The sequence below is a fragment of the Scleropages formosus genome, chromosome 5 (genome assembly GCF_900964775.1).
Source record: "Scleropages formosus chromosome 5, fSclFor1.1, whole genome shotgun sequence".
NCBI lineage: Eukaryota > Metazoa > Chordata > Actinopteri > Osteoglossiformes > Osteoglossidae > Scleropages > Scleropages formosus.
In genome coordinates this window covers 35,744,374-35,759,384 of record NC_041810.1, presented here as the reverse complement: position 1 = coordinate 35,759,384, position 15,011 = coordinate 35,744,374, and the positions used below count along the sequence as shown (strand labels likewise).

Below are 15,011 nucleotides of genomic sequence, written 5' to 3'. Positions count from 1 at the left end.
CCCTGGTTATTGCCTACAAATACATCAATAGAACTGCTCCCAGCTATTTACAAGACTTGAGCAACCGCTACACCCCAACCAGACCCCTTTGCTCTTCTACGTCTGCTCACTTGGTGGTCCTGTGCACAAAAAGTAAAGCATGGAGGTTCTCGGTTCTGGCTTTGTTGTGGTGGAATGACCTCCCCCTCTCACTCAGAACTGCTCAAACTCTGTCTACATTCAAGAAGGGTCTGAAAACTCACCTTTTCCGGACTCATTTTGCCCAAGATCTCTCCAGCTCATGTATGGTGTAAATGTTCATGCACTGTAACTTTATGATCATCTCTAGACAAGCCTTTACACAGCTGCTACTCCTGCACTATATGTGAATGTTTGTGTACCTTATAAAAAAAAAATGTGGGAAGGTTATCAGGATTCATCTATCCTGTGTTTTATGCACTTACTCGAGTGATGAACATCGGTGCATCAAGTGGAAAGTAACAAACTAGGTTTACTTAAAAATCACGTCTGCAGCTATGTCGCTTTCTCTTAATATAATGCACAAATTGTATTTTCGCTGAGATGATATTGGGAGGTGCAACATCTGAGTGCTTCAGGCTCTAGAAGGGGATAATCACAGGCTGTACTATCTCTGTGATCCATGATCATGTTTGTGCTGTCCATGAATATACTTGTCTTTGCTATTGCCTGTCCCAAAATGTAGGCAGATTTTGCAGGGCCTGGATGGGCTTATCACATGGACTAGAAGCATTTCCAGCCAGCAAAGTGCAAATCTTTGGTGCTGAGGAAGGCAAATCTTCTGAAAAGTACCCCTTTAGGATAGGGAATACACTGATTCCAACCATTTTGAAAAAGTGTGAAGAGCTTAAATGGTTTGATAGCAGTTTCAGGGACACAGTCACAATTCAGGCAACACGCAAAAGGTTGGAGGGATGGATAGCAACAGTGGATAATTCAGGACTCCTAGGTAAGCTTAAAACAAGGTGTACATCAGTACAGCATCCTCCTCTGAGTCCTCTGACTGCTTCTGGTTTACAAAGTCTCAGTATCAACAGTTGTGGTATTTGAGAGAAATATAAGCTGTTATCTCTACAGATGGCTCGATGTATCTTGCCTCACCAAGTTTCACCAGCAATGCCTTGCATGGGCAGAGTAACAGGTTAAAATTGTGCTTCAAGAGCTTAGAAGAGGAGTTTAGGGTAATATGAGCAAAGGAAGTACTGCAATACAGGGATTCGAGTGATCTTATGCTTGCTGGAGAAGGCATCAAAGTAAGGACAGGAAGGAAGTCGAGTGTGCTGGTTGCAGTAGAGCAGGCAGAGACCTGGCTTCACCTCAGTGTGATGTTGGGAACCAAGGCTTCCGGAAAAGCAGGTTTGGGTGTTGTTCTATCAAGGTCCAGGAGAAGGAGAGGCACAAGATGATACAGGAGGAAGTTTGTGCAGCAGTGGAGGAAGAAAAAGTTGTTTAAGATGGTAGGGATGTAGCAGCATGGAGTGTACAGTTGGTAGGAACAAGTCTTGGAACACAGGTCTCATGAGCAAAGCACTGGAGAACACAACTCACAATATTAATATCTTGACCAAGCTAGTTAACGATTTGCTGCTTATTCTATCCAACTTGTACAGCTGGGAAAATGTTGATTCTCTATCAACTAGATGCTCATGGCTGTGTCAGAGTTTATCTGTGTGGGAACAACACACTGCAGGACCTGCCAGACAGCAAAGTAAGGCACAGCATTTATAAAGGGAGGTGGAAGAATGAAATCAGCACCCAGTGTCAAGTAGGGGTACCTTGTGATGGCACAAGACTGGCAGCTGATGGTTGACTTTGGAAGGCAGTTCAGCTTCCCAGCCACTTTGCAGATAGATCTCTGAGGCCCGATATTATGCTGTTATCAGAAGCTTCTAAGCAAGTCATCTTGTTGGACCTTACATTTCCCCAGGAAGAATGGATGGAAGAAAATAATGAAAAAAAGATGGTGAGGTATGAAGAACTGGTGGAGCAGTACTGCTCAAAAAGCTGGAGGGCAAAGTGTGTGCCCACTGCAGTACACTAAGTCTTTCTATAGGGCCTACTGTATGTTGGGTTTCACAGGCAGCTAGAGAAAGGAGCTTATGACAGTTGTTACTGAGGTTGCTGAGAGGGGATTTAGATTTTTGTGCATCAGGAGACGTGGGCCTGTGGAATCAATGAAGTGCTACCCAGACATAAACTGGGGTCTGATCAGCAATGGTTGGGTTGCTTTGGGGTATTTGATGTTGGAAGACCTAAAACACCCAGTGATACCCAGGATACATTGCTGATGATGTGCATCTCAAGATGTATTATATAAATGTTTCAGGAGAACTGGATACTCTAAAAGGGGTTCAAACATAAATAGGAACATGGAAGACTATAATTATGCTATGTGAACTTGCACCAATAACACAGGAATGATCAAAATCAGTAAATTAATCTACCAATCCAACTGTATCTCACAAGAGACTCTGCACAACTACTTGTCCAGGCCATGGTGACTGCTACTACCATCAGACTTCTACAGCTAATACAGAACGCTGCTGCTGCATGAGTTATACAGTAATATCTTGCCCTACATCGTTAATTGGTTCCAAAGGGTACGACTTAAGTCGAAAAACGACGGAAAACGAAATAACCCCTAAAAAACCGCTTTACTAAAATAATATAATTAATAAAGTCACAAATGCAACGCAAACAAGACACTGTGAATAGCACAAACACATGTTTGAATCGACTGGTGGCAAACAACAACGACGCTACGGGACGGAACTCGACGTTTTTTATTTTTAAGCTTTTAATTGGTTTTATAGATTACAATATATTACTTTATATGTTTTAACATTTATTTTTATTTGATTTTACACTTTTTTTATTGTTTTTAAGTGATTTTTTATATTTTTGGCTGACCAACGTAAAGTCGTGGCAGCCGACTGAAGACGAATTGTATTTTTCCATATATATTTAACAAAAAACCGACGTAAAGTTGAAATCTACGCAACACGAAACAACGTAGGGCGAGGTATTGCTGTATTTGACTTGCCAAAGCATTCCCATGTATTTTCCCTCCTCATCTCTCCGCTAACACAAATTTACATATATCTATTTACCTGACAATTTTCATGTTAACTACTCACAATGACTTACCCTTTAAAGCTGGGCAAATTTTATTCAATCAATAGTTTGAACAATTCAGGGTAAGTACTTATCTTCAAGAGTAGTGCAGCAAGAGGCAGAATTTGAACCAATGATTCACTATTCACTACCACATTCACAGATGTACAAAAAATACTGCATGTTTTGGATCTAATTATTGGACTGTAGGAAGAAACCTGCACAGATACAGGGAGAACCTGCAAACTCCACACAGACTAAGTTGGATTCTGTCTTGACCCACAGGGATAATACCCCTCCTGGCCAGAGGAGGTGCCACTCAGTGCCGCTAACCCAGACCCATGTATCTGTTCAGAATCTCAGTTTGCGGAGGTATAAAAGGAGCAAGCGGCAGAGGACCGATTTACGATTCTTGATGAGCATTTTCATTGTGATTTCCTTGCAATAAGCAGTCTCCTGTTTCCTCAGTTTGTTCCATAGGTGTTTATGTTCCAGTCCCGAGTCCCCATCTTGTCAGCTCCTGCTTCTTGTTCTCTAGTCCTGGTCCAACATTCCAGTCCGGTATTTCGTCACGCCTCTGGGTTCAAGTCATACGCACAGATTTGCGTTTCACTGTTCACCTTTTTGCAAATGCACTGTGTGTTTCCTTGTCCTGTATTCCTTGTTTCACCTCCAAAGAGTGCTTTACAGTCTGCACAGTGCACTTCTAATATCACTCTACACGTGGGGTCATTTTACTTGTCGTCCATGTTCGGACGTAATGGCAACGCACATCTGTGTCGAACTCCCGTCCGAATGCTACAGAAGAATCCACCTGCTAACATGACCTCAGCAGTATTGCGTGAGCTTGCGGAGCAGATAGAAACGAACCTAGAACGGCTCGCGTTTCGTCAAAATGCCCTTCTCCGCATTAAGGAGTGCTTGAGGTATTGACACAACGTACCAGACTCCATGTTTTCGGTGTCAATACGGACAGTTCACAATCGTGCAGGCAGACACCTCCTGCTGTCGCATGTTCCAGTCCTGAACATGGAGCTGCCCGATATGACAGAGAGCCGGCAGAAGCAAGCAGCGATCTGAACTGCATGATGCTCCACGAACCACGCGTCAAACAGGAAGCAGTCTGGCTCCGAAACTGGCCTTTGACAGAAGAGGAGAGGAGGCACCGTTTTCTGCAGTACTTGTGTTTTTACTGTGGAGCTGCAGACTACATTCAGGTCTCTTGCCCAGTGTGGCCATCCCGTGGACCCCGACGACCCACATTACTGGTGAGTGGTGTCTCTCACGGTGCCTCCCAGTTGTCATTGCCGGTTACGTTATCCTGGGGTTTGCAGACGCATGAAGCAAAAGCTCTGGTGGACAGTGGTGCTGCGGGGAACTTCATAGATTGTGATATTGCTGTGTCCTGGGGCTTGCCCTGTACCCCATGCTCAAACCCCCTGGCTATTAGGGCTATTGATGGAGGTCCAATTGAGACTGAGCAGGTAGAATAGCATACAGAACCAGTTACTCTGGTTTTATCTGATCAAGTCCCCCTTTAACCCCATTGTTCTGGGATATCTGTGGTTAGTCACCCATGACCCCGTTATTTCTCAGAGTACCAGTGAACTGCCTTCTTGGAGAAAGCAGTGTACCAAACACCTTCTGAATGTGCCTTGTAGTGCCACATCCATAGAGAGTCCTAATGCAGATCTACCCATGCAGATTCCGGGGGAGTATGCAGACCTAGAAGAGGGGTTTAGCAAATGCAAGGCTGCTGAACTGCCCCCTCACAGATCTTGGGATTGTGCTATAGATCTACTGCCTGGCACAATGCCCCCTAGGGGAAGGGTGTATCCCCTCTCCCAACCAGAACATGAGGCTATGGAGGCTTATATAGCTGAGGCGCTGGAAGCAGGGATATTCCGTCCCTCCACTTCTCCGGCATCTGCTGGCTTTTTCTTTGTTGAAAAGAAAGATTGAGGGTTGCGCCCTTGTATAGACTATCGGGGACTAAATTCCATCACCGTTAAGTACCCTCACTCCTTACCCCTTATCACCTCTGCCCTTGAACAGGTTGCCGGAGCTAAGATGTTCATGAAATTGGACCTTAGGAATGCATACAATTTGATCCGTATTTGGGAGGGGGATGTCACGACCCACAGGAATGATACCCCTCCTGGCCAGAGGAGGTGCCACTCAGTGCCGCTATCCCAGACCCATGTATCTGTTCACAATCTCATAGTTTGCGGAGGTATAAAAGGAGCAAGCGGCAGAGGACTGATTGCGGATTCTTGATCAGCATTTTCATTGTGATTTCCTTCCTCTTCTGCTTCCTCAGTTTGTTCCATAGGTGTTTATGTTCCAGTTGCGTTTCACTGTTCACCTTTTTCCTTGTCCTGTGTTCCTTGTTTGACCTCTACTGAGTACTTTATAGTTTGCACAGCGCACTTCTAATATCAGTCTGCACGTGGGATCATTTTACTTGTCGTCTGTGTTTGGACATAACAGCAACGCGCGTCCATGCCGGACTCTCGTCCGGATGCTGCAGATTCAAACCTGCCATGCAGCCTGCATGTTAAATATTAATTACTGTAAAAGTTATTACAAGCCAGACATGTTATTCAGATTTAGTAAAAAATGTAGAAAACATTAAGTATTAATGAAAGCCTCTATGTATTGTTAAACCCCTACTACAAAATGCCAACAGTAACTCAGTTGCATGTTAGAGCTCTTACCCCTATCTTCTCTTCTTTCCGGACAACTATAGCTTCCAGCTTTGCTTCGTATTCAGCCTGGACTTGGTCTCTCTTCTTCAGAACATTCTATATGGACAAAATAAATTGATTACAAACAACCTGCAAAAAGATTATAGTGCTTAATTATGATATGCAATACATAAAAACAATTATTTATTTAAAGTAAATTTGAAGAAATCAATTAATATTTTAATTTAAAAAAGAATTGCCATATATTTATTGAACATTTTGTTTAAATATTAAACATAACAGACAGGAAAAGTATGAGAACCTCGATGAAAGAGGGTAACGAGTCAGGTTTTGATTTCTGTAAATGACATTAACTTTATGAGATCAATAGTCACAGCATAAAGTTAACATGTTAGCATGCATTAATCAACTTGTAGCTGTCTTTTGGTATTTCTTTTAGTGCTGAGTCTAATGATTCTAAAGGTACCACATTTGTCTTTAGGAGATTTATAGTTGCTAAAATACAAAATTTAAAAATTGCCAAATGACATCTGGCAGTTTTCTGACACTCCACTGGGTGTGCAATTTACAATTTCTTGGTACAGTTATGTCAGGAGGGGGGCAGGGTGGCGCGTGGCATCGTGGCCCCTCGCAACAGAAACTGGCTCTTGGCACGTGGAATGTAACCTCACTGGGGGGGCAAGAGCCGGAACTGGTGCAGGAGGTTGAGAGATACCAATTAGATATAGTCGGGCTCACCTCCACTCACAGTAGTGGCTCTGGGACCAAACTCCTCAACTGGGGGTGATCTCTCTCCTACTCAGGAATTGCACAGGGTGAAAGGTGCCGGGTGGGTGTGGGGATACTCAGAAGCCTCCGGCTGGCTGCCATGCAGTTGGAGTTTATCCCAGTGGATGAGAGGGTCGCCTCAATGCGACTTAAGGTTGCAGAGAGGAAAACTTTGACTGTTGTGTGTGCTTATGCACCAAACAGCAGTTTAGAGTATTTGGCTTTCTTGGCGAGGGTGGGTGGGGTTCTGGACAGGGCTCCACCTACAGACTCCATAGACCTGTTGGGGGACTTCAATGCTCATGTTGGCAATGACTGGGAAATCTGGCAGGGGGTGATTGTGAAGAACAGTTTGTCTGATCTAAACCCAAATGGTGAAATGTTATTGAACTTCTGCGCTAGTCATGGTTTGTCCATAATAAACACCATGTTCGAACACAAGGATGCTCAACACAAGTGTACTTGGTACTAGAGCTCCTTGGGCCAAAGGTCAATGATCGACTTTGTAATATCAAGAATATCAAATACTGTTTTTCAGTGATCTTGCTGTTATCAAATTGCCAACAATTTATGCAGAAATCCGATGACAGTGCAGCATTTTTCCTGTCTAATGTTAGCTATGTTGTCTTCCTCAGGCTCTAATGTTACTCTTCTCACTTCATGTTCTGCCCCCGGGTGATATTATCTATTTATCCAATTTCGAAACCCACTTTGTCCTGAGCAACGTCATGGTGATTTGAACCAGAGGGCGTACACCTTGGATGGGATGCCAGTCAGTCAGACACTATGGGATATTTAGAGTGACCAATTCACCTTAACTGCAGGAGGAAAGCCACACAGACATATGGAGAACATGCAAACTACACACAGACTAAGCAGAGATTGAAGTCAAGGACTCCTATAACTGCCTTTGCAAATATTGTATGGAGAAACTTACAGTGTTTTTCAACTTGTGTTACTTTTACATGTTATTAGTGTTAATATGGACCATACAAACTGGAACTGGAATGCCCTGAAGTGTAAGAGTTTTTCCTTTCACAGGCAAAGTCTTCAATCTTAGTACCAGACAGGAAATGCATTACGTGACACATTGACCCCAGAAGGTCAGCCACTTGCTACCTCCTTCAGCCTCCAAGGTATCTTGGGACTAATATTTCCTCATAAGTATTAAATCGTACACTAAAGTGCAGAAGCTGATATGGTTTGGAAATGTTCTACCTTCATAGACTCAATGTAGAGAACATATTCTCGCAGCACTGGGAGGAAGTCCTCGCTCATGTCATCAGTGAGTTCTTCCAGGGCGGTGGCACAGCTGGTCACACATTCTGACACACTCTTCAAAGGCTTCTGCAGCTCTCCTTCAAATGCTGCCCAACTGCTATACAAAGGTCCATAATCTCGCAACTCCATCAGGTATTCTATACAAGGTGAAAAGCTCAATTTGAGTGCAGACCTTGACATGTTATCAATCCACTGCAAATTTGAATAGAAATGCATGTAAAATCCGTGGAATTTGGAAATGGAAAATAAGTTATAAGAAAATGGCAGTATTATAGCTTCCATTATGAGATCTATAACAAGCAAGTTAAAACATTTATGTTAAATACTTTTACTACATACATATTAAAACATTGTGGAATGAGGACAATATATAATGTAAAATCTAAACTCATACAATGGTCAAATTATGCATTTCTGTTTTAGGAAAACATGAAATTAAATTCAAAATTACAATTTTTATGTCAGTCATTGTTATGTTTTAATTACGGAAAATCTGAGCAAGGTGACACTGATTCCTACTGTGAAAGGACCCTTCAAAATGACTAATAGCTGTTTTAAACTAACTGTATGAAGAGGTCTATATCCCCATCACAGCCACCACAAACACTGCAGGAAGGTCAGCCCAGCACACTTGAGCACAATTACATGAAGTATAAAGAAGAGTGGGCCACCACAGGTAAGTTGTTTACTCTGACCAGAGTGTACATGTCTTTCCAAATGTTTCTCTGCTTACAAAATATCCCACGACCTAGGTTCCAACCAAGTTTCACCCATGACCATGACTTTGTTTGATTAATTCCTTCAAAGCCTCAACCCAGTTTAGTCCCCGACCTTGATCCAGCCCTTGTCCACTGCAGCTATCTTGGCCCCGACTGTCATGCTGAGGACTGAAAACAGGCAAGTATTGGACCTAATTGCGAGTTTTATTCATTGACAGGGTTCGTGGGACAAGACAAACTCGAATGTCAAGAACAGGCAAGGGTCTTCGGGGCGTAGATGTCACTACACAGGCGAGGCAAACTCGGTAGTCGTAGCAAACAGGTAAGGGTCGAAAACCAGGAACTAGAAAACCAAGCAGAGTGCAAAGAACACACCGAGAACACTGAAACTGCAAGACCACAAGGGCGTTGGCAAGAATCCGTGCCGTGGTGTGGTTTGGAACTCCTTTTATCACGTGTGTCATCAATTAGCCGCAGGTGTTGCCGCTCCGTTTGTTCCCGGGGGTGTGACACCGACCCAATTTGGTCCTCTGACCACAACTTCCCTGGTTTGACTGCCATCGATCTCCAAGTACCTTCCAGGATGTGCTTAATTATTTTCCTGGGGAAAAGAAGCTATGGGCTTGCATCCTACCTCAGGCCAGTCTGAGTGTTCTGAACAATACTGTACCAGTTTATGGTGCTTGTACATATTATGACATGAACAATATGCAGGATGAGTGAATAATTTGATGGCAAAACGAGAGTGCTCTAAGACTGAGTGTATCTTTAAATTGCAGTTGATAAAGGCCAATACCAACTAACAAAGTCATACTTAAGACTCTAGTTAGAAGTCGGAGGTCAGTTCTTGCCAGAGATATACTTACCAGAGGTTCAAAAATGCAACTCCTTTACAAACATCCACTCACAGCCTCACCTGACTGTTCTTTAATGATTCTCTGTGCTATTCTGTCAATGGTTCCCAGCTTTTGTGTAAACACATCCAGGTAGTCCAACATGGCAGCAAATTCCAGTGGGCGACTCCTTAGCTTGTACCCCCCTGTGACATTCTTCACAGACTCACTCATTTTTGTCAGCAAGGCCAGTCCTTGCTTCTTATATGAATTAAGGTCCTAAAGAAGAGTAAAGATTTTTAAAAGAGTATTTGTCTGAAGAGACTGGATGAATCATCATTTTTATTGTACTGGACCTCAGTAGAACATTACAAGTTGTCCATTGGCAAGAGCAAATTTGACTAAAATCTGACCAAAAGTTGACACCCATCACCCAATACAGGGACACTCCTTACATGGATATTCACTAATCCAGATGTTAACCATTTGTTACCACTCATCTGTGAGAACATTGTCCCCAGTTAAGGACTTTGCGTGAAACGTCTCCATACAAACCATACAAATCAAATGAGCCTGAGATTGGTAATTGGTAGCAGAGGGTGAGCACACAAAACACGTTCTGTGATGACAGATAATGTGTCTAATTTAGACAAAAATTAAATAAACCAATAAAAATGCCAACTTACCTTGGCTGTGAGAAAGACATTGAAATTCTCATTGAACGACAGAACAGGGTGGTCTGCTACTCTTTTCAGAAATTTATCAAGAGCTTTTCGTCTTGTTTCTACAAACTCTTCTGAAAATCTATCCACGACACCTTTCATCACAAATTTCTCAGGGAGGGGCTGTAAAATGACAAAGAAAGGGATTAAAACAAGTTGAGTGCCTTTTAATCTGATGACATTCAGGATGGTGGTGTCGGACAGAGGCAACGTACAGGAACGAGGTGTGTCGGCTGACTCTCCTCCAGCTTGTTCCTAAGCCAGTCAAAGTCTTGGTATCTGCGCCGCAAGGAGTACTCTGGCAGGTCAAACTCTGTTCTGGTGGTCTGAAAGCAGCAAATAGTAAGCCAAAATTACACATCTACCTTTTAGAAATTTTTTGAAATTTTATTAAATCTGACATACAGTTCATTATATCCTTAAAGTTGCAGGTTAATTAATGCCATAAAAGTGAATTTCACTTGCACCTTTTTGTATATCAATACTTACATTTACTATATTGTACTGTCTCTAGTATTGCATTTCATTTATTTACTGCCTGTATTACCCCTTTCTTCTATTTCTATCAATCCATTTTCTTGCCCGCTTGCCCTTAGGGTTGCGGTTGCCATAGGGAGAAAAGAGAAGCCCAGACATCCTTGTCCCTTGCAACTTCCTCCAGCTCAACCTGGGGGATCCCCAGCCGCTCCCAGGCCAACTGAGAGATATAATCCCTCCAGCAGGTCCTGGGCCAACCTCAGGGCCTTGTCCCAGTTGGCCGTGCCTGGTATACCTCTAACGGGAGGCGCCCAGGAGGCATCCTTATCAGATGCCCGAATCACCTCAACTGGCTCCTCTCAATGTAGAGGAGTAGCGGCTCTGCTCTGAGTTCCTCCCGGTTGGCCGAACTCCTCACCCTGTCACGGAGAGTGAGTCCCACCACCCTGAGGAGAAAACTCATTTCAGCTGCTTGTATCCGCGTTCTTATTCTTTCAGTCATTACCCAGAGTTAATGACCATAGGTGAGGGTATGGATGTAGACCAACCAGTATATAGAGAGCTTTGCCTTATGGCTCAGCTTCCTTTTCACCACTACAGTCCGGTACAGCGACCGTATTACTGCTGCTGCTGCTCCCAGTCTCCAGCCGATCTCATGCTCCCTTCTCCCCTAACTCGTGAACAATATCACAAGATACTTAAATTCCTCCTCCACCTGGGGCAAATTCTCTCCCCTTACTTGAAGGGGGCATGTCATTCGTTTCCATGAGAGAACCATGGACTCAGACTTGGAGGTGCTGGTCCTCATACCAACCGCTTCATACTTGGCTGCAAACCGTTCCAGTGCGTGCTGGAGGCAACCGTGTGACGGTGCCAAAAGGACAACATCATCCGCAAAAAGCAGAGACATCACCTTCTGGCCCCCACATAGAATGCCTTCTTGACCTCAGCTGCATCTTGATATTCTGTCCATGAAAATTAGAAACAGGAGTGGGGACAAGACACAACCTTAGCAGAGTCCGACACAGTCATTGGACGGGCTTGACTTAATGCTGAGTATGCGGACAAAGCTCTCGCTCCAGGTGTACAGAGACCGAATGGCCCGCAGTAGTGGCCCCGCACACCATACTCCCGAAGCACCTCCCACAGAATTTCTCGGGGAACATGGTCGTAAGCCTTCTCCAAGTCCACAAAAAACATGTAGACTGGATTAGTGAACTCCCATGCCCCTTCAGTTATCTGTGAGAGGATAAAAAGCTGGTTCACTGTTTCACAGCCAGGATGGAATCCACTTTGTTCTACTTCAATCTGAGGTTCAATTATCAGCCAGTGCCTCCTTTGCAGCATCCTGGCATAGAATTTCCCAGGAAGGCTGAGAAGTGTGATATCCCGATAGTTGGCACACACTCTACGGTCCCCTTTCTTAAAGATAGGGACCACCACCCTAGTTTGCCAATCCAAATGCACTGTCCCCCAGGTCCAGGCAGCATTGCAGAGGCGTGTCAACCATGACAGCCCTACAACATCCAAAGCCTTAAGCAGTTCCGGGCAAATCTCATCCACCCCCAGTGCTTTGCCACTGTGGAGCTTTCCAAGTACCTCAGTGACCTCCACCAGGGAAATGGACTCTTGATACCCCAGAAGCCTCTGGCCCTGACTCCTGTAAGGGAGGCATATCTCTTGGGTTTAGGAGTTCCTCAAAGTGTTCCTTCCACCTCCTGACAATGTCCTCATTTGAGGTCAGAGTTTCTTCACTTTTGCTGAGCGCAGCTTAAATGAAGCTCCTCCAACCCTTCCCAAGCTGCAGGATGGTTATCCAGAACCTCTTTGAGGCTGACCAAAGTCATTTTCCATAGCCTCTCTAAACTCCTCCCATGCTCTGGATTCTGCTCCTGCAACCGTAGCTGCTGCTGCCTTTTTTGCCTGCCAGTACATATCTGTTGAGTCAGGAGTTCCCAGAGCCAACCAGGCCCTAAAGGCCTCCTTATTCAGCTTGACGGCTTCCCTCACCACCAGTGTCCACCAGTGGGTTCTTGGGTTGCTACCATGAGTGACACCAACAAGCTTTTGGCCATAGTTGCGCCTGGCTGCTTCCTGGCTGGGATCCTCTGACAGTCACTACCAGCACACCCTCACTATACGCTTGGGTATACCGGGTCTATCTGTCAGCTGCGCCTGGCTACTTCCACAAAGGAGGCTTTGAACAGGATCCATTCAGACTCCATGTCCCCTACCTCCTCCAGGACATGGGAGAATTTTTCACAGAGTTGGGAGTTAAAATTATTCCGGACAGGGTCCTCTGACAGCCGTTCCCAGCACACCCTCCCTATATGCTTGAGTCTACTGGGTCTGTCTGCCAGTTTTCCCTGCCATCTGATCCATCTCACCACCAGATGGTGATCGATTGACAGCTCAGCACCTCTTTTCTCCCGAGTGTCCAGAACATGTGGCCTCAAGTCAGATGAAACGATTACAAAGTCAATAATTCACCTTTGGCCTAAGAAGTTCTGGTGCCAAGTACACTTATGAGCAACTATGTGTTCAAACATGGTGTTTTTTATGGACAAACCATGGCTAGCACAGAAGTCCAATAACATTTCACCATTCGGGTTCAGATTGGGCAAGCCGTTCTTCCCAATCACCCCCTGCCAGATTTCCCAGTCATTGCCAACGTGAGCGCTGAAGTCCCCCAGCAGGGCTATGGAGTCTGTAGGTGGGACCCTGTCCAGAACCCCACCCACTCTCTCCAAGAAGGTCGAATACTCTGAACTGCTGTTTGGTGCATAAGCACACACAACAATCAAAGTTTTCCTCTCTGTGACCTTAAGTCGCATTGAGGCGACCCTCTCATCTACTGGGACAAACTCCAGCTGTATGGCGGCCAGCCGGGGGCTTGTGAGTAACCCCACACCTGCCCGGCATCTCACCCTGTGCAACTAATGAGGAGTTTGGTTCAAGAGCCAACAGTGTGAGTGGTGGTGAGCCCAACTATATCTAGTTGGTATCTCTCAACCTCCTGCACCAGTTCCGGCTCCTTCCCCCCCAGTAAGGTAACATTCCATGTACCAAGAGCCAGTTTCTGCTGTGAGGGGCCGCGACGCCACGCGTCATCCTGCCTCCCCCCCGCTGCCTGAAAGGCATCGCAGTTGACCCCCATGTTGGAGCTTGGGTGGTGGGCCCACATGGTCCCCCACGTTGCCTTTTCGGGCTGAGCCCAGCTGGGTTACGTGGGCTGCGTGGCTACCAGGCGCTCACCAAAGAACACTATCCCCAGGCCTGACTCTGGGGGGTAGGTCTCGGTGACCCTATTCCAGGCAGGCACAGTTCTTCCCCTCCCTTTTCTCTTTGTTTTTTCCTCTTTTTGTCTTGGGATCTCTCGAATAGCTTTTGTGTGTTTATAAGTTCACAGTGCAAACTGGAAAATACAGTGCTCAAGTGATATAATGAACATGGAATGAAGAGACGGACGGGATATTTGCACAAGGCAATAGATGAAACAGTTACGCTGTTGGAACGTAGAGGCGTCATAAAATACTGGACAGGCGTACAGAAGACTGGTGCACACAGGAGGGAATTCGGGACTAGAACACAAACACCCATGGAACAGGATTTGGGAAATGAGTGCATAAACGAGGATTCCACAACCTTAACTATGGTCTTTGCTACGTTTATACCTGTTGATTGCTGATTATCAGATTACCAACAGGTGTGCGGGTTTGGATTGATGAGACAGAGTTATGCCTCCCATGGACACAGGGGTTATTACTCGTATGAAATACCCAGGTATCATTATTAATGTTTGAGTTTATATACTTTAAAAACACGATGATACTGGCTAATGCAGAAAGGCACACCTCCGCTATCTTGTTCAAGGCTGTACCACACTAAAATAACTGCAGATCTAAGAGTGTAGAGGTGAGATTCACAATCAACTCACAGCCCCCCTTCCCCACTTACGAGAACTGCATATAAGTGTGAACAAGTTTTCTGATGTTTAAAAACAGAAAAAATTTAAATGCAAAAATTAAAAACTCTCCACAAACCCCACCTGAATAGCAGCTCTTGACTGACTTTTTTATAATAAGGAAAAAAATCCTCAATTTCATCTCTTACTCAGAGGATCACTGGAATCACCCCTTATGTGGTTCTACTCTGGGTTCATTTGCTCCTAACCATGTATGAACACAGAAATCCAGTTAAATTTCATTCTGCAGCTGACAGAAATACTGGAAAATAAAATGGTGAAAAAATTAAAATATAAATAAATACAATGGAAAACGTAGACCTTGCTACTTCAAAACCAGTTTAAAATTTATTTTGAGATACATGAATATGAAAAACGAAGTCAGCTGTTTTAATTATTACACTATT

At 44.5% G+C, this 15,011-nt stretch overlaps 1 protein-coding gene across 2 annotated transcripts in view; it reads right to left on the bottom strand.

Moving 5' to 3' along the window:
• snx30 (sorting nexin family member 30) overlaps nt 1-15,011 on the bottom strand; it is a 51,208-nt gene that overhangs the window by 15,709 nt on the left and 20,488 nt on the right. The window contains exons 3-8 of one of the 2 annotated variants that reach the window (XM_018734371.1): nt 10,379-10,489; nt 10,128-10,286; nt 9,525-9,720; nt 7,827-8,026; nt 5,850-5,936; nt 4,847-5,682 (exon numbers count right to left, since the gene is read on the bottom strand). In XM_018734371.1, the coding sequence (XP_018589887.1) occupies nt 5,665-5,682; nt 5,850-5,936; nt 7,827-8,026; nt 9,525-9,720; nt 10,128-10,286; nt 10,379-10,489 (771 nt within the window). In that variant the 3' untranslated portion in view covers nt 4,847-5,664. Of the gene's footprint in view, nt 1-4,846; nt 5,683-5,849; nt 5,937-7,826; nt 8,027-9,524; nt 9,721-10,127; nt 10,287-10,378; nt 10,490-15,011 lie in introns of those variants that run through there. The other variant, XM_018734370.1, reaches the window with a different exon arrangement.